A 20,232-nucleotide genomic window follows, 5' to 3' on the forward strand; every position below is an offset into this window, starting at 1 on the left:
CTCAGGCATTCATTCCAGTAATGGGGAAATGGCATCAGAAAAATGTCTCCCTGCTTATTCAGATCTTTAGCTGGGGGAGAGTGAGGAGTAACATTAACATTTATTAGACGCAAACCATACCATGCAGATCTCCTGTACTAAAGTGTGAAATCCCAAATTGGTATAATCTTGTAAAACAGACCATTTTTACTGTTAGAGGGAGAACAGGAAAAAAGAAAGAGAACAGAAAAAAAAAACCTAAGAGCAATCGTGGCTTTTCATCAAGTATATTTCATAATTGTCCATTAAAATACATACCTACATCACAAAACAATTTAAAAAAACAAGTATTTTTAATGTATGTACAATAATGCAAAAATATGCCTAAATATGTATCTAATGCAAAAAAATAAACCATTTAATAAAATCTCCCTTCAAATGTCCCCTTGCTCTTCAATATGTTAAAAAAATGACAGAGCTCAGTAAACAAACAGGAGTTAAAACACAAACTGACAGATGAGAGCAGTGCAAAGCAGACATCTGAGAATGGAGAGGCATCTGATTCAGCTTCCCATTCCCCAGGATTACACCACAACTAAGGTGCAATTTGTCCTATGTGAGCGGAATTTTGATTTTAAAAAGTCACAAGAGCCTGCCTATGGCACTAATATTCCATGTGAGCAAAAAAGTTAATGATAATCCAACTAAGCACCCTTTAAACAGGGGTGAATTTCACCCTTGGCAAATATTTCATGTTCTGTGTACTCCTGCCAAGCACAAAGAGGTCTTGTCCAATGAACAATATGGACTAAAGTCTACCTTTACAAATGTGGTGGGAGAGATGCATTTTTGCATTCTCTGGGAAACTGCAAAGAAGGTTCCAGTCTTAGAATTTCAGAAAGTCAAATATTTTGCATTTGTGGCATTGCAATGTCACTAGTAGCTGGGCTTTTAAGTATTTCTGAAGACTAGGTCTGAATGTCTGAGTTAAATGAGACCCTTCAGTTTGTAAAGAGAATGCTTATCTGATTCTTACTTGGATGAGTTTAGGTGATTGCTGTGTGTCTTTTATCTTGCTAGAGTCACTGCCCTCAGAGCACAGCAGGCTGTATGTGACACCCAGCTCTTGTTTGCAGAAGCAATCTGAGGAAGTTTCAGTGTTACTCCCTACAGGGAAGGTGGCAGGAATTGAAGCACTATTTAAAAAAACCTGCTTATAAGGCACTGATGCAGCAAGGTTTGTGACGAACATGGTTTAATCATTCCTATTTTCCAACTGTTTAAAAGTCGGTCTATTAAATCAACCATAAATAGCAATAAAAAGGCATTAGAAAAGTCCCAAACCAAAGAAATCAATTTAGTATTGAAACTTAATTTATGGCAGTCCCACTTCAGTGCACACACTAGCTCCTGCATGTTTTTTTAAACTCATTGTAGGCACATGCTCACTATATATACAGAAGTCCCCCAACAAAGTCATGATGTGCTGAACCTATCTTACAAACAAGAAATTTCTAGGTGACCTCACATAATTACATGTTAAACTTACAGATGGTGGACAGAAACATACATTGGCTCACTCACTGTACATATCTACTCAAAACTTCAGCAGAAGAAGAATATACACAATATATACACTTAATTCACACAGTAAAGCAGTCCTCAACATCTGTTATTTTGTAGGGCTATAGATTTCTTCTATTAAAATTCCACACATGGAACCATCTCTGTGCCAGCTCCTCTCCATAAGCAATAGGATCACTTCAAGGTAAATTAGTTCTTCATGTATATGTAACAGAAACAGCAAAAGCTCAGCCTCTAGTCATCACTGTCACTCCCAGATTCACTCAACTGTAAGTCATTTCCTATGGAAAACAAAAACCAACAAAACACAACAAGTGAGTAGGCGTTAATTCACATTTCATGGCAATCAAACCAAAGAACAGTCACATTTACACTGGAAGATTTAAATAAGAATAACACATGAAATGAAAGCAAACATCATCTGTGATTTAATGAAACTGCCCAAGAACATCAAGAGCTGCATGGGGCTAATATACAGCTGGATTCAGGCCAAACCAAGCATCCTTGTCTCTAGAGCCACCAAAGGTGCTCCCTGGTGGGACAACAGCCCTCTCTATGCTAGCAGCTGCAGAAAGCATTCCACAGTCTCACCCACCAAAGCTCCCATATATGGCTCTAGGACAAGGCATTGGGGAACTCCTTGGCTTTCTTTACCCTTTAGAAACAGATTTTTTTTTTTTTTTTTTTTTGTTTAAGGCCATTTGGGTAGCTAAGGCAAGGCCTCCACATGTCAATAAACCAAAAGGACTGTTAAAGCCATCACAACTCAAGGCTGAACTAAGCTGACACGTGCTGTGAAGGTGACAGCTGCCCTCCAAAGTGCAGAGATTGGATGAAAGGCCAGATATGGATCAAACCTACTGGCTCTGATCCTGTTTTGCAGAGCACTTGCGATTTGGTGAGACGGAGGGGATAAAAAGGGGCAAGAATCATGCTTGTGTTCTGATTATTGAACCTAACTCTTCCAGCAATATCCCACTGCCTTCCCCTCAAAAGAGCTGCAGGACATCTATGCAACAGCTATGCCCTGGATTTCTTCATCTCCTCTTCCCTTTTACGAGACAAGAACTTGGGTTAGGGGTGATTCTCCCCACAGTAAAAGTATTTTAAACCCAAAGGTGAAAAACATTATATGAAAAGAAGAACTACCCTAGTAGTTCCCAGAATTTCCTGCAGTCAGAGGCTTCAGATCATTAAACCCATGCAGTATTGCTGTTGTGGAGAAGCAAGGAGGAGGCTGCTCACAACTAGAAACAGGCAAATGGACACAGTCCTAATGACTTTGCTGAACTTTGGATTTCATTTAGTCCTTCATTACTGGGAGGAAGACTGACAGGCCTCTAAGTTTTCCAGCAGGGCTTTTTCGTGTGGTCTGTACAATACACTTATCTTCTCAAATCTGGAAACCCTACACATATCTGTATTCAGACTCCACCAGTTCCCTATGAATGGGTGCCAAGAGATGTGTGAAAACATGCCTCAGGAGGAATTAAGAACAATTTAAGGCAATTGCAAATGCAATATTTTAAAATACACCTAATGTAGTGTAAGCAAAGAGCAACACAGATGCACACCACGTCCCCAGAGAGAGAGTCTCAGGGGATAGAACTATGCTTTAACTATGCTTTAAAAATGTTCCTGACACTTTTTAAAGGGTGAAGTGAGCCTGTACTGATTCAATGCTTGCAATACCATAGCTGCAATATTTTAACATAATTTAATTTAAATTTCCCTTCAAAATGTGGTATTTGTGAAAAACAGCTGAAACCCACACAATAAATATGCTGACACAGCAATACTCTGAAGACCACAGAGACTGCACTTAGGAACCCAGGACAGCCTTGAGCTGTTCACAGCTCTTTACAGACCTTTAACTGACACGTGTCAACCCCACTATTCCCATTTAATCTGTGTATTCACATGAAAATAATTCCCATCCTCCAGTGCACCAGATCCTCCCACACCAGTGGTTACTTGGAAGCCTGAATCAAGACCCAACAGGGACAATGGGGGCCACTGCACTGATGCCCACAGGATCTCCACACCTTCAGACAAGTCTAAGCCCCCTGTTCATAAAATCTGCCCATGTACTTCAGCCACTGTAACTCCCTGGAACTACTATTTGGCAAAAGGCATTTCATGAAGTTAGCCTAAATGCTAAGTAAATGAGTGGTCATAATCAACTTTCACCAGTGGTAAGACACAAGCATTTACTTACGGAGTGTGTTCATGAGCTGATTGCTTCCTTGTGGCCTGCTGGTGCCATTAGCAACAGCATTCCTGTTGTTATACTGCTGGTGTGGTGGCTGGGAAGGGGAAACATGTGCTGGCTCTTCCCCCTCGCTGCTGGAGCTTTCATCTTCGCTCCCAGATGAGCTCTCTGAATCCGATGAGCTGCTTCCACTGCTGCTGCTCATCTGCTCAATAATTTCAACCTCTGCTCTCAGCTCTGAAATAAAAAGGAATTCATCTGGTTGATACCATAAACAGGGCCCCATGGAATTTTGGAAAAGAATGTGCAAATGCAATGGTTTTGTCATGTATGGTTTATTGCACCAAAATATCTCACATGAAAGATTGAGACAGGAAGGGAACCAAAAAAGTCCTGAAAACTTTTTTACTTATTGCTGTACCTAAATTTAAAGCAACAGCATAGGTTACTATCATAAAACCTTCACTTCTACAATTATTCTTCGCATATTTCACACTCCTGAAAGCACTTTCAGCTTCATTATTTCTGACAGGCTATGGTCTACATACAAAGTAAGCACATTAGCTGATTGAGGAAATCTAAATCTGAATTGTTAAATGCTGGTGACATTTAGACTTTTGTAAAATACAAAAAATGGTGTTTGGGGGTGTGGGTACATAGACATGGGCAAATGATCACAACAGAAACTGCCTTGACTTCAGATAATGTATGAAACTGCTTCAGCACTGTCACACAGCCCATTGTAAACAAACTTCAGAAGCAGATGGATGATATCAAATAACTTTGCAGTAAGATAGATGAGAATAGCTGAGAATTTTCACATACTGGGGAGTGGCAGAAATACCATAACCTGCTATAGAGCTTACAAGTAGCCAGGAAATAATGAAACTACTCTGAAACTAGGACGTTATACAACTCAAGACACTGCCCACTTTAGATTTCCAGTGCAAAGAAATACTGGAACACCACGACAGCACCATAACAGCCTCATCAGCAACAGCTACTGCTGGCTTAATGACAGGTTACGAAGGAGCTATTAAAGTATGTCACCCCAAATTATACAACATTGTTAAATTTGTCATAATTATAAGTGGCCTAAACACTAGTAGAGGACAACTCCTTTGTATCCACCCACAAGACTGAGTATCTAATGACTCAGTTCATTTGACAGGTTTCCATGAGAGAACAACATCCACACATATATTAAGTATGGGATGTGAAACCCTTAAAATTTAGGCTTTTGTTGTGCTAGCAGTACTGTACCCACAGGGTTAGAACTCAGTGCTTGCCCTGGAAACTCACAGACTAAAGGGACAAGAATGAAAGAAGAGAGAGATGAGGTACTATCACCCCTACCGAACAAGTGGAGAACTGATGCTGGGAGTAATTCATGTTAGGTCAGATGTGTGTCAAGAGTCCCTTTTTTAATAAGACTCATTTTCCTAGGGCTGCCTAAAATAAAGAGTAAGAGCTAAGTTTTAGCCTCCGCAATATTTGCTGGAGACAATTCCTCTAGCTTAGCATGTATTACTTTGAGAAATTGTGTTTTCTTTTGCCAGATTTAAAATCACTATTTTTCATATTTTTCACTTTCAAGGTTTAGAGCTCAATTTCAAGTGCTATGACTATACTCCAGCTGTGTATTTAAGGATAGCAGTGCCATTTCTCCAATTTATTTCCTAAATCTAGATCCCTGCCTATACCATCTGTGCTCTCTGCAGTTTACCAGTATGCCAGGTAAAACCTACTGTTTCAGCTTGAAGACTTAGCATAAGAGACCATTGGAAGAGAAAGAAAATATGATTCAACAGGCCAACAACAGATATTGCTTTGTACTGTTAATATCTTTCTCCCTTATTGCCTCTCAACACAGTCTTGCAGGCTTTAAAAATACATTTCAGGCCTGGAGTCTGATACACAAACAAATGAGCACCTGTGAATCATTGTTCTCAGCCTGCTCATATTGAGGCTTTCAAATGATAAATGTTCGTTGTATTTAAGACTAGGAATTTAAAGAGGGGGAAAGCTAAAGGAAAGGTAACCAGGAATAAGGGTACTTTCTCTTTAAAATGCCCAGGTTTAAACTTTTTCCGCCCCAGCTTAATGATGTAAAATTTCTACATTCTTCTAGTAATGGAGTTGTTAGCTGCAAATTATAATGATTATAATAAATTGTTAGAATATGCTGGATTGCAGCAAGCACAATCACCTATCACAATCCATACCGCAAAAAGATACATCAGACTAACACAGTCTGTTACAGGACAAGTCTAACACAGGACAAGTGCCTGGGAATTACACATGTATGCCTACAGAGCTGGAGTCTGTGGATGAAATGGAAGAATGTTGGCACAGGAACTGAGAACATAGAGCCCACATGTAAAATAGAGTGAAGAAGGCAAGTGATCTTAGGCATTGGTGGTGAGAGGAAAAGTTAAAACAAAAACACACTGAACTAGGAACTAGGAAAAAAAACCCTAAGAACTAGGGGAAAAAAAAACCTAAGCAAGAAGAAGAAGCGTGGACTTGATACGGTAGGTGAGGAGATCACTGAAGGAAGTGATGCTGTCTGACCAATGGGAAAGGAAGATTAGCCTGGCCAATTTTAAACAGAATTGCAGATTAGTGTGAGAATGAAGAATGGGAGATTTCTGCTGGGGAAGCAGAAAACTAAGAGCCCATAAAAGAGGTTTGGTTATGAGAAAGGAATGAGAGAATGCCTTGGAAGTAGTACTAAAGCCCACTACGCTGAACAGAGGCAAGAAAAGGCAAAACAGAACCAGTATCACAAGCTTCAAGGAGTGGGAAGTTAAGGCTGTTATCAGTGACACTGGTCACAGGTAGAAACTTGGTCAAAGCCCATCTCCTAGTCAACTTTTTCCTTACAGGCTGACAGCTTCCCTTCAGATCTCTGTTGTCTCTTGTTCCTTGAGCCTAGAATTTTAAACATCCGAGCAGATGAGAGAAAAGCAATTGTTTTCACTAATGTTCTGGTGGCTGCTGCACCACTAGAAGTCTGTCAAGAGAAATTCAGTAGGACCACTATGGAATTCTACTCAAAACACTCTTTGTCTCACACTGTCAGTGACTAGGCCAATGATGACATCAAAGCCTTACAGGAAAAATACGGCTGCTTTATGACGGTTCGATTTTGCATTTTCCCATTTGACTGCTATGTTTAGTACAGTTCTAGGTACTGAAGATATGGGTTAAACATTTCCTTATGGTGCTTCCAATTAAAATAGTTGTGTGTGTATGTGTACATATATTCTAAGCTGAACAGCGAAAGAATTTGACCTTTCCTCGATCTTTCTGTGCTGTAAGATCAAACACCTCATGTTGAGGCACCTTCATAGTTTAAAAGATGACAAGAGTCAGGATGTGCAGCAGTTACTTTTAAAAAAGCTTTCCATACAGTACGGTTTTGAATACTTGCCTTAATTGAGTCTACTTTATCTGAAAAGGCTGACACTGCTTTGGGAACCTTAACTTCTCTACATTTCATGTTACAGCTGTAAAATTTCTTTCAAGACAAAATGACTGTTTTACACTGGCAGGCAATGCAAGTTTTAGAGTAAAAAAAAAAAAAGTCAAGGTCAGAAATCATTATCCAAACAGAACAGCCTTTCTCAACCGGGCTGTCTTCTGTATATATTCACTATCAAATACCTTAGAAGTGTTCCTACTTCTTCTCTCAATTCCAATAGGTTAGGCAGATTTTTTTTAACTGAAGCCTTCACCTTAGGCTGCAAGAATACCAAGGACTTCCAGAAAAAAGTCATTCAGCTTTAGGGAGGGTTAAGTTTGAATGCCTGTATCAGAAGACTGACTGTTAATAATAGAATGCAAGGTGGAGAAATCAACTGTTACCCTGAGCATGTGGAGATGGCAGCTAGAAGAGGCAGTATTTTACACTGATGTACAGAAAATTCAATTGAGGTGTTCTTGAGAGACAACACAGTGCTATGGCATAAGCTTCACACACCACAACTACATTTCAGGTAAATAAAATCTGCTCAGATTTTTAAGCACTGAGTCTTCAAACCTGAAATATGTTTATGTGAGTTTTTTTCTCAAATGTTGTAATCATGTCAATATTATTGCATGCTGTAATTTTTCAATATTATTGACATATATCAATATGTTGCATGCTGTTTTCAACGCTGTTGAAAACATTTCTGCTGTGGTCAAATAGGTCTGATAAATGTCAATTATTTTGTGCAAATAAATGGCTGCATTGTGGTATATGTCTGCAAACATCCACAGCTTAATGAGACATTATCAGATGTCTCAGATGTATCAGATGTAGCTGAGTGTTCAAAAGAACAAGCTCCTAGCCTCTCCTATGCTCCCTTCAGGAACAAGGACAATATAGAAGCTTGAAGAGGAAAGGATTCCACTTGTGCAAAACCCTCAACACAGCCTCTGAAAAGCCTCTGTCCATGAAGGAAGGAACTGGTTCAATTCCCAGATGCTCTGACTCTGTCCTCAGACACTGTTGTTTGGACAGCTGTGTACTAGGACAGAACTGACCTACCTGAAAGCTCATTTCCAGCTCATCTGTAAGGGAGCGGTGAAAATGCACAGTTGAGGGTACCAGGGAAAGCAGAAACCTGCACTGAGGTTACCTTAAAACTACTGTGAAACATCATGAGGACTGCGTGTCTCACCACACCCTTAAGTAGGGCATACGGGAAGCAAGAGAGCGTCAAAGTGCCAGAGATCCTTTCAAGAAGCTCCTTTGGGAATTTTACGTTCTGTCCTGTGTTCATTAAACAAAACCCACAGAATTTCAGCTTTCTGTTTATCTTTCTTTTGTACAGAGGAAGTACTTCAACCAAAACAAAAGCTACTACTTGAATGGAAAGAACACAGGCTCTTCAGAGCTTACAAGTCTGCGTCCATAAATACATACATTAAGGGAAGATAACAGGATTGCAGACTACCTTACAGCTTTTATAGGTCATTGTCTACATTTCATTGTGGAATGGTGCCATTTAATTATACCTTTTTTAAGCAGGTTCTTTTGATATAAATGGTTCAGCAATGCTGACAGTCTAGATCATCAGTGCTGGAAAAAGTTATAGACTGTAAGCAAAAACCAATGAAACCCAAGCTTTTGGTTCTTCTGGGGCTTTGTACAACTCCTGCTAAAAAGCACCAAATTAAAGTCCTATTTTTGGTACCAGTCAGGTACTCTAACCATTGATTTTGGAAACAAAACCCCACAGGTTATTTATTTGGAGGTACTTTCATATAAAAGATTATCAGGTGGCAAAGAAATATTAGGATAGCTTTGAACAATGTGACTTATACTTTAGACCACTATTAAATGATCTTTTAGAATAGGTGTCACCTCAGACAAATGTAATTATTTTACTGTAATACAACGTGTACAAATTGCTGTATGTATACCAAAGAGTGCCCCAAAGGTTAAGTAACTTATTACACCCTACAGGAAAAGACATTTAAAATCCAGAACTGATTTAATTTAAAAAAATGATATATCACCTATTATCTTTTTCCTTACCTATTATACAGAAAATAAAAATAACAATGCAGCTAAGGGAACTGTAGCTAACAGAATCTCTCAGATGTTGATTCTGGCTGCTGACCAGCATCCAAATATTGAAAACACTACTGCTGCAGAAAAGTGAGACCAGTCAGCACCTATGCAAACACATAGCTTAGCAGCAAAAATGTCACCTAGTGACTACCATGAACTGAAAAAATATCCTGCTGAGTAATTACCTTCATCTGGGCAATTAACACAGGCTAAGTCTACAGACAAAAATAGCTATGTGGGACAGAGAAAAAAAGAGAAAGAAACCCAGAAAAAAAAAAAACAGACAGAAAGAATGAGCTTAAAATAAAATAATTGTGTCTGGTGTCGGTGCCAGAGAAGAACCAAACAAAAATTTTAAGTCTTCCTTATCCTGACTGTATTATCCACAGCAAAAACAGGTATCACACCAGTAGGAAAAGAAAGTGCATCCTACGCACAGTAGAACACTAAGACAAAGCACTGCCTGAGCAGAAGAGTGAGTTGAGCCAATCATTCCTTTAAGGTACTTTTTAAATAGAAGTTTAGCAGCCATATGGCATGTGTGTCAATGCTGCAAAGGAGTGGTTGTGGAAGAGGGTAAGCTGCAGGTTTGTTCACTCTCTCATTCTTCACAACTAGCATTGCTTGGCATGGTGCAAGCTTGTCTTGTACTGGGAACACAGCTGCCTAGCCCTTCCATCCCACCAACCTTACTCAGTGCAGGGTAACTTTCTCCAAGTGACTTGACTGCATAAGGAGACCTTGGACCATTACGCTTTGTTACTGCTGCTGTGGTGGCCTAGGACATCCATACAATTGGTCCAGCACTGAGCTACAGGTTTCTGAATTCACATTAATTTCTTTTCTTCTTTTCCAAACAGAGAAATACTTTGGAAGAGAGAAAATAATCCAGAAAGAGGAAGTTTTCTTATGCCAGAGAAGATGGCAGTATAAATATCTATTCCAGTAGAAGAGAACAAATAATCACTTTACTAAGATGAATAAAGAAACAAGATATAAAGAAGTCAATACAGCTGTCAAGTACCATCTTTTAATCCCTGAATGTTTTTAGAAATTGCACAGCCATTGTTTTTATTATAAAGAAGAAAGACAAAGCAACTACAACAACTTTACCTCTCTTAATATCGTCCAGCTGGGGCTCTGGTGAAGGATTATCCTTCAAAGGAGAAGTTTTAGGTCCAACTGCTGGCTTGGTTGGGGCTCTGAACTGTGAAGGAGGCTGAGATGCTCGGGCAGACTGTTGCTCTATTCGGGCTTGGATCTTACTGCTGCCCTCTGCTCTGAAGAAACAACCAGACACATTTAGTGGTACCGTGCAACTATGTCCAGCTTTTTCAATATCCTTGTGCTAATGCATCATCTGTGACTTCCTTTTGTATAGATCTCTAATTTGTTTTACAAAGATGAAGACTGAATTACAGCTTTCTGTATGCAACACTTACTTTCAATAACAAAGACTCATATACAACTACACTGCAACATCCTTACAAAATGTATTTTCAAATCCAGATGTGGTTCAGTGGTGCCAAATTCTCTACTTGAACAACAATGAAGGCTTTAATTTAGCAATTAGTATTTGTATTTTTAAAAAAAGAATAATCAATCATAGTAATTTAAAGTAGCTACAAATCCATTCACAATAAAATCCTGCTTAAAATAATCACAGCAAAAGAAATAATTTTCTCACTTGCAATTAAATAATCTCAAACGGAACTATCTTAGAGGTCAACTTCACTAGAATAATCATTCTTACTGCTAAGTACAGCATACAAGCATTTAATTCCTGGGTTTTATCCATTTGCTGTTAGCCCTTCAAAACAGTTTAAGCTGTTTCCTTAGTGGAAAGTAGTCCCCAGAATAACACTCTGCCAACCTGTTCAGTTCAAACCAGGTATTTCTGCCTTTTACTGAACTCATGATGTGACTGAGATTGCAGAACAGTCAATACCCTTGGCAGAAAAAGAAACCTAAAAAACCAATCACCAACCCAAAGTAGGTTCCTTTACAGTACACCATAATAAGGTTAAAGGGTGTGGTATATTTATTGCATAGCAGCAAAGCCTTTGGGGTTATGGCTTTGTGCAGTGCAGCACAGAAGCAGGTTGTGGATCTTAGAGCTCAGTTTCTGTTCTAGGAGGGTCCCAGTTCAGCAGTGTTACACTTTGTGTGTGGAAACCGTGAGATAAGTTAAACTAGCCCATGTTGAACTTCCTGGGAATTCACCTAAACCACCTGTGGTACCAAAGCTGATATATGGAGCATTTACTGGGCTATCTCTGTGCCTCAGTGAACTCTAGATTCAGCCTCACACAGAACCCCCTCTTCATTCATCAGTGACATGCAGCTGTTGGATACCACATTAATGCAGCTTACAGTCCATCTACAGCAGAAGTGAGGAGTTGGGAAGATACTCACTGTTATCAAGTGGAAAGTAAAAGTCAGAGATTTCTAGTATTAATTATGCTCTTGGAACTACACATGGTTTTATGTGGAGTAAGTTCGCTTACTCCCCTGTGACTGTCATCAAGGTATTAACACTAAAAGCCCTGTTCCCACATAGTATCAACAGGTCATTAAAGATCAGAGCAGCCATGGAAAATATAAGGAACTTCTGATATAGAAAATCAATGACTTTGCAAAGCACTATTCATCAAAACAGGGGTCCCCAAATTTTTTATTACCCTCCCTCTGTCCAAGAAAAATGGAAGTATTTTTCCCCACACCAGACTCAGAACTCAGTGCAACCAAACACCTCACAGAACTCAGGCCCTCCTGCACATACTTGCTCCCTTCTGATTTAAGCTTCACCTGGACAAAGCCCAGCAGAACTGAAATTGGGAATTCAAATCTCATCTCTGATGTGCTCATATCCACTGGACAAGATTAATGCTACATGGATGAATTTTCACATCACTGATTCAGAAGAGGGTTACAGTCCATTTACCTTGAACTCAAGGTGTTCCTGGCAAACACCCAGCCAACTACTGATGAGCTGCAACCCACATTTCTAGTAGTTTTAGCAGCTAAGGGTTCTATGCTGCAACAAAGTGTTTTGTAATGTAAAACTTCTAAACTTATGTAAGAGTTTCTTCTTCACAAGACATTTTAATGACTACATTCTCTTCAGGTGTCAACCTGTGATTTAGTGATGCTGAAAGATCCAGACACTTCAGGTACTGCTAAAAACTTTCCAGCTGCATACTTTGTAGCATTTGTGCAGTGGAGAGAGCACTGGGTCAGAAAGGATTTCTGGCTTCATCAATTCTTCTAGGTAAAACACCATAACCATTATTTTTACAGCTCTGCCCACCTTCACCAGCTGGAGGCTTTGTACTTGTGTTCCATTTAATATATTGCTTATCCAATATGGGAATGAGTGTTGCTTGTTCCCTAAGATTATGTTATTGAAACATCGTGACTCCCACAGGAAGCTGCAGGAAACAAACCTAGAAAGTCCAATAATCCTTTTGACAGTCTAATATTTTCATGGTTTTTTTTGGCTAACTAGAGATTCTTGAAACACATCCCATCCTTCAGCCAGTGTCTAAAGCCTCAAATCATCACAGGTGTTTCACTGCAAACTATAATTATGTCATTTCAGCTGTGGAGAATTTACAAATTCTTTACTCTTGGATTCATACTCCTATTTGCATTTTTAGGCATGATAATTGGCCATGTAAAGCTAAGGCTTAGTAATTAAACATCACTACAAAATATAAGAGTTCTGTTTCAAAACCCAGTCTGTTTCAAAACCCAGCCTTAATAAGAAACTTCAGCAATAATTAATCTTATCAAGAACCCTGTCCCCAGCTTTACCTTGTTTTCTTGACTTGAATGCTGCTACTAAGTTTTTCCAGCACATATTCCCCAGTGTCATGATTGATAATAAGCACACAATCCTTCTGATATGGCCTTTTATTTCCTTTAAAGACAGTCATTGGTGGAGTTGAACCCTGGTACAAAGAAAGAGCACATATTTGTTTAGTTATATTACACTGTCCAAAAATTTATGAATACTAAGAGGAAAGAATAGATGTGTTGTTCTGAAAAAGAGGCTAAGCACTTAATGTTTAGTTCCTACAGAAAATACTCATTCATGAAGAAAGAAATACAGAGAAAATGTGCAGTAAATCAGACATTTCCTCACAGCAATATTATGCCTTTCATCATTTTAAGTGTCTCTGTAGTGACAAAACATCTTTGCCATGGCTGCCTTTATTTACAGTTCTCATTCCCAAAATGGCAGCGTAACTAAATTTGCATAGCTGTCCCTGACAAGTATCAGATATCTTCTTGACGTTTCTGCCCTGGAAATCATGGGTTTGGATAAGAAATAAAGTTCTAATTATTTGTGTAGCAGAACTATTGCCCAAGGAAATATGTGGTCAATTGAAAAATAATTTAAACTGCACCATGTATTTTACATAAATATATATGGCAGTATTTTCACAGTGGATTACAATCAACTGTCACTTAAAAACTATGTAAGAGCAGCTGCCTTCTTCAAAGTCAGATTAGCATGCATATGCCCATGAAATTATACTGAAATGTCTTCTCAAAGGCAAACGGGATATTTTGATGCCTTCCAGAAAGTCCCCAAGACCACACAGTGCTGCACAGAGCCTTAAAAGTCTAAAGGCTTAGACTGAGAAGCAAAAAGACAAAAAATTAATGTAGTGGTGCACACTGGCTAACTGGTAATGCTGAGATTATGCTCAGCTGTACTGCATGCATGCACAGCCTGGCTCATACACCTGGTTTTGATGTTACAGCCAGCTGAATCCATGGTCCATCTGCACATAATAGCATGGATACACACCTGGCCATGTCAAAAAAGCTGTTACTCAAGGGGTTATGTTCTCAGCTATGAAACATTCTCAGGCTTCTCTGTAATGTGTAGATAATGTATAAAATAATTTGGTTTTAAAAATAAATGTTTATTCATATGCGCCTTTGCACATACTGTAGGAAAGCAACCAAAATCTGGGAGCAAATGAAATCCCTGCACTCTCCTATATATAATTCTGAGTAGCAAAAATGAACAATCACAATTTAACTACTCTGAAAGCAATTCCTATTCTCCATGTTGCTAACAGATAGAATATATTTGAATTTAAAATGGGTTCTGAACAGTAAGTGTGAAAAATCTGAGTTCCTAACAAAGACACAGTAAGAGAGATTCAGAAATACGATTCAGAAAGGACGTCTCAAGAAAGTCTAGTCTTCAAAGGCATGTTACATTTTTATCATTCCTATGTTTAAGAGAGGAAAGCAACATTTAAGAGAGTAAAAAGAAAGCTTGAAGTCAAATCCTGCTTGCTGTTGACAACTAAGCCAGGAAACATATAATGCACAAACATAATGAAAATTGATCAAAGTTTGTTGGCTACCATTCTGCTACCCAGAAGCCTCCTAATGCAGCAAAGGCTGTGATTTTGGCTAAACAGTAAGTAGAAATGTAAGTGCTTAAGCAAGTCCCACTCTTCTACTTAAAACTAAATGTTTAGGGTTTATGTTAGTGCCTAAGTAAGAGTGGCTTACAGATTTTGCTGATTACAGCACAGGAACTGTTTTCACCTGGGAGGATTTTTTGCCTGACAAGAGTTCAAGAAGCACTTGGACAACACTTTCAGGCACATGATGTAACTCTTGAGATTGTTCTGTGCAGGGTTAGGAGCTGGACTTTGATGATCCTTTTGGGGACCCTTCCAACTCATTATATTCTATGATCTTCTTCTGTAGTAGTCTAACAAGCAGAAATTTTCCCTTCCCCAATCCAAACTGTTTTTCAAGTATTAAAGTCACTAAATCCATTTGTAGAAATAGTACTTCAATTTATCCAGGCTGCAAGAGACACCAAAATATTTCCACCAAACAAATTATCAGAGATATTCTCAGGGATTAGGCAATTTCAAAAAGAAAACCTCAATTTGGAATTTGAATCCTATCCAATTGCTGGACAACTGGGAAGTAAAGCAGCATCCAAGAAATTCAGTGAAACTTGTCAGGATGAAACTATCTCAAAACCTCTAATTCTTTTTCAGTATGCCAAGTATTTTCCAGCTCTCTGTTTAGAACACAGGCAGCACTGCCTTGGAACAACATACACAGAGTGGCCTGGCTGCCTCAGCCTTTGGAGAATATCGTGAACTCAAGGCTGTTTATACTGAGGAGAAGAGAATCAAATTAAGCTCTTCAGTACAGAGATTTGGGAAGGAACATTACAAGTGATACTGCTCAACACAAAAAAAAAAAATGAATGAGCAACACTATTTCCAATTAATCCAAGATGAATGCTGCTGTTAGTTGTGCTGTTACCTCCTGCTCTCCAATAGCACTACCACGCTCATCATTTCTATAGGCAAAACCCAGTATGTGACCTGCTGCAGCACTGAAGGTGACCAAAGCCATATAATGAACAGGAGCAGGGTGAAGCAGGCTACAGCTTCATTCGGTGAGAATTATCACAGTACCATCACCTACCAATTAAAACCACGGGCATGCTGGGAAGAACAATACCAAAAGGATCTGACACACAGCTTCCAAACTGACTGTGCCCCCTGCAGCTACCAGACCCATTGATGTCTGTGAATTCTGGTTTATTGGTTTGACACCTAGCATTAACTTCAGCTAATAAACAAATCCAGTTCCAGCACACAAGCACTTTCTTTTGTTTTGGTAAGGAAACCCCTGAATCTTCAATTACAAACCAGCTGCACCTATAAACAGATTGATCACTTGTTTTATTGCTGTTTGACCATCATCCTCACACAGTAGATCTTTATGGCATCATTAGGGAAGGAAGTGGATGGGAAACTACCTCATGGCCACTCACCAGGACTGTCCCCTTGCTTCCACTGATAAAGCTAAAGGCAGGGAACCCTCTATGCCCTATCTGTACATGTTTGAGTATGGGCAGGAACATGCTTACAGGTCTGCCTGTGGGTTCTGAACATCCAGCCTTGACTGAAGCCCAAATCACATTGCCTTTCTTCAGCAAGACATAGCAGTAAAAATGGATGGGAACCAGGTGTACAGCTTCAGCTAACAGTAAAAGTCTCCTTGTCTCTCAAGGAAGAGTAGGAAGGAAGGAATAAAAAGTAAAGAACAATTTGGCAACCATACAAATATAACCCGTACAGTCGTTTCCTAAGGTAACAAACTACAAGTCCGGCTGCTTAAATATTGAACCCATAGTATTAATAAAGAAAGTGAAAATAGCATTTACATTAGACTGTAACAACACTGCAAATTTGTTGGAGAGTAAAGAGGGAGACATATATAACAGACTTACTGGAATATGTGGCAAAGTGATGGTAACATCATCTCCTTTACCCACTTGGAGGTCCCCCTCACAAGACGTATCAATCGATGCTGGCTTAAAATCATCTAAAGAGGAAAACAATTGTGATTACATTTGCTAGAGTGTCCAGAAGCATCAACGTGCCCTGCAAAGAGCCACCATACATTTACTGTGATTATAGGGAATGGTAAATCACCCACTAGTGTTTACAGCAGGGGTGGAATAACACACCAGTACATTGTGTCTACACATAGCAACCCAGTCATGGGGTGGTACTGTATTCTGAACTTCCTTTTCAAAATGGAAATAATGTTCTAGATCTTGTGTTTGAACACCAAAAGCAGACTTCTCCAAACCCCAGGCTTTGAGTGGCACTTGGTTTTACAGGCAAGTGCAAAACTGCACCAAACTCAAGAGAGTAACAACTTCCAAAACCCTGGGCTCTGCTTAGCTGTTGCCAATTGCAAACCTGAGGACTCCTCTGGGACAAACACTAATTTAATGACACTTGTGGAGGTAAACCGGCTGAGGAGAAGCTGTCCCTGGAGGGACAAGCCTTAAGCAACAACCTCGCGGTCATGGTGAGGAAAAAGCTTCCCCCAGAATGCATTGTTGCCACATGTTGATTCTGTGTATCCCATCGGCCCTTCCCCTTTGTTCGGTCCCTGTGCCCACATCTCATTCGTTCTGATGTTCTGCCCCACCCCTCACTATCCCTGTATAAACCCCTGCTCTCCCTGCCTGAGGGAGTTCTTTGTGCCTGAACCCCTTTGCAGTAAGAGCTAAAAGACCCTCTGTAGAATCCCATACAAAGATTTCTGTCCCTTCCTTCTGCATCACTCGTGGCTGAAATCACTCAGCAAGAGCGAGTCGTGCCTGTGCACCCAGGGCGTCTTTTTAAACAAACTTCTCTGGGAAGGTCACGGCACTCTTAACATCTCTGCCTACCCCAGCAGACACCCGCTCGTTTAGTCTTACTGATATTTCAGGCTCTCTAACAGCCATCTCGCCTCCACAATAGTGCTAAAAGCTCCACATGGGTGGAGATCTCAGCTCTTACTTATGAGGAAAGAAAGAGGTGCTGATCTTACTACAGCAGCTTCATGCTGGTCCAAAGCCACTGTGGACAGAAAGCATCAATAAGGGGAGGCACTGTATTGGCTTTGAACTAACACTTGTTTTAGGTATTTTTGCTCTGTTGTACAGTGCTTTGTCTCCCAACCAAGGCACTTCTGTTTAATATATTCATTTGAACCGAGAACATTTTAAATTGAAAGTATTTTCTCCTTGTTATTCTGTTGTGCTGGTGAGCTATAAAATAACAGAAAAAAACCTATCAGAACCTCTAATATCTTAAGAGAGGATTTAGACAAATTGAAATAAAATCACACAGATATGTGTGATTTTTTTTTTTTGCTTTGTGTTTGTTTTCATAAGAAGCCTGCATTCAACTCTAGCATCCCTGCATCTGAAGAGATGCAATTATATTCACGATCAAGGCTTTTAATTACCACATTAGTTATGAAATTAATACCTCAGAACAAATTTAAAACATAATTTCACTACGAAAAACACATTTGCAGGGGAAAAAACTCCAAACTCTGGCTTGTAATAAATTCTCATTAAGAGGATGCTAATGTTTAATTGAGTTTTACTTTGACAGCACAACAAGCAGAATCAGACACACTTGACTTAATCCTCATGCCTTAACTGCCAGATCAAATCATAGCCTTCAATTTCATCTGAGCAATCTGTTTCTAGCTATTGTTTCCCACCTACTTTATGTGCAAGCTTGCTAAATAAAATGAACCAGCTGTACAAGAGGTAGTGTCTGCCAAAACAGGATCAAGAGTTTCAACAGCACAGTCACCAACTTAAAAGGAATATCACTACCAGACTTCTTTCTTAGGCACAGCAATATAGAGTTACTTTAAACAAACATTCAACTAATTGTTTTCATTTTGTTAGCACGTGCCTGGCTTATCCTCATGTAGATTGAGAGAACATATTTCCCTCCAAATATACCCACAGCTCTTTTCCCAAAAATCAAGTGTTTTCAAGGTGTGTTTTCCAAGGATAATCCCGTTTCTCAGTACAGGAATGAAGTATCTTAAGGTCGAAACAAATGTAGCCTCCAAAATCCTCTCATTGTAGTTTGTGTGAAGAGGATTATGGCAATAATATAATATAAATAGATAAATCATTCTGGCAGTAATATAATATAAATAGATAAATCATTCCAGAACAACAGTTAGGGGAAAAAATATGACAGGACAATGAAGAAATCTCATTTAAAAGTCACAGATGGAAAATAGAGCATTCAGAAAGATCTTCTGAAATAAAACTGCATTCTTCCAGTTGTAGTCTGAAGAGCTTTGGCTTTGCAATTCCTTAGGAAATTGGTTATTGAAGCACTTTCCATTCTAGAAATCATGTATATTTCCACGTAGATTTGGCTTGGGTTCAATTCACACAGGATCAGGCGCTTGGGTGACCAGTATCACTGAAACTACTATTTGTGGTGTATGAATATGGGCAATGAGACCAGGCCTGTATTTGTGCATCATAAACCAAAATATCCTACTGTTGTCTGTATAATTTCCCCACTTTCACAGAAAACTACTAAATTGTAAGTTTAGTATTATTTACTTTTGATGGTTTACCAGTCATTTTAGTAATAAAAACTGGACTTGTTTGGCTCAGATTTCTTGCCACACAGAACTCAATTATGGGAATACAGTGAGTTTCTCTTCAAAACGATCTATCTCAGGATCTATCTTGCACTTGTTAGGCATTACTGTAAGTGTCTGAGTCCCTTCTGCTTGCTCTTCTGCGATGGGAAAAGCTGGCTGGAGTCAGGACAGCCAGGGACAGGTCTGCTGGGCTACACATTGCTTCATCGGGAAAACACCCAGTTAAAAACCCATCTCTGGATGCTCCGGCTGCGTCTCCAGGCCGGGCCTACGGTGGGACCTGTCCTGCAGTTAAGTGCCACAAAGAGAGCAAAATAAGATCGCAAAGCCACCGACTTACGGTGGGAACTCATCGTGCTTCCAAGCGATTAATGACAAACTTTCTAAAGCTGTTCCTTTCGCCTTGGCCTGCCTCGCTCAAACCCCCTCCCCGCCAGCATCCACCTTCCCCTTCTTCCTGGGCTGGACCCCTCTGTGGGGAGAACACTCGTGGAGAGGAAAGACGGGGGCCGAGGGAGCGGGAAAGGGGGGAGACGGGTGCTGGAAGGGCAGCAGGGAAAGGGGGGGAGCAGGGCGCTGAAGGGGATAGGAGGGAAGCGGGGAGACGGGCGATGAGGGGGCAGGAGGGCAGCGAGTAAGAAGGGCGCTGAGTGGGGACGAAGCCCCGCGATGGCGGAGCGAAGGAGGCGAGGAGAGCAGCGGGGTGGGCGCGGCAGAAGGAGCAGCGCAGCCGGGGGACGGGACGCGAGCGGGGAGGAAGAGGCGGCCGCGGGGGAGGCGCTCACAGCGGATGGTGTGGAAGGAGGCCTTGGGCCGCCGCTCGAAGCTCTCGCCCAGCTGCAGCGGGTGCTCCTCCTTGTCCAGCAACGAGTTCGCCGAGCCGTTCATGGCCCCG

The 20,232-nt window shown here is 40.2% G+C and overlaps 1 protein-coding gene across 1 annotated transcript; it reads right to left on the minus strand.

Moving 5' to 3' along the window:
- Nucleotides 1-250: 250 nt before the first annotated feature.
- Nucleotides 251-20,225, minus strand: EAF1 (ELL associated factor 1). Its single transcript, XM_053941678.1, has 6 exons — nt 20,123-20,225; nt 16,636-16,730; nt 13,158-13,294; nt 10,455-10,621; nt 3,782-4,012; nt 251-1,844 (listed from the first exon to the last, which is right to left on the minus strand). The coding sequence occupies exons 1-6, from the start codon at nt 20,223-20,225 to the stop codon at nt 1,798-1,800; spliced, it is 780 nt and encodes a 259-aa protein (XP_053797653.1). The 3' UTR covers nt 251-1,797.
- Between the last annotated feature and the right edge of the window lie 7 nt (nt 20,226-20,232).

This window comes from Vidua chalybeata, chromosome 1, assembly GCF_026979565.1.
Source record: "Vidua chalybeata isolate OUT-0048 chromosome 1, bVidCha1 merged haplotype, whole genome shotgun sequence".
NCBI lineage: Eukaryota > Metazoa > Chordata > Aves > Passeriformes > Viduidae > Vidua > Vidua chalybeata.

Coding starts and splice junctions, on each gene's coding strand:
- EAF1 (XM_053941678.1), bottom strand. CDS start 20,225: ATGAACGGCTCGGCGAACTCGTTGCTGGACAAGGAGGAGCACCCGCTG. Junction 13,295..16,635: donor TCACTTTGCCACATATTCCA/GTAAGTCTGTTA, acceptor TCTTTGTACCAG/GGTTCAACTCCACCAATGAC. Junction 4,013..10,454: donor GCTGGACGATATTAAGAGAG/GTAAAGTTGTTG, acceptor TTTTTATTTCAG/AGCTGAGAGCAGAGGTTGAA.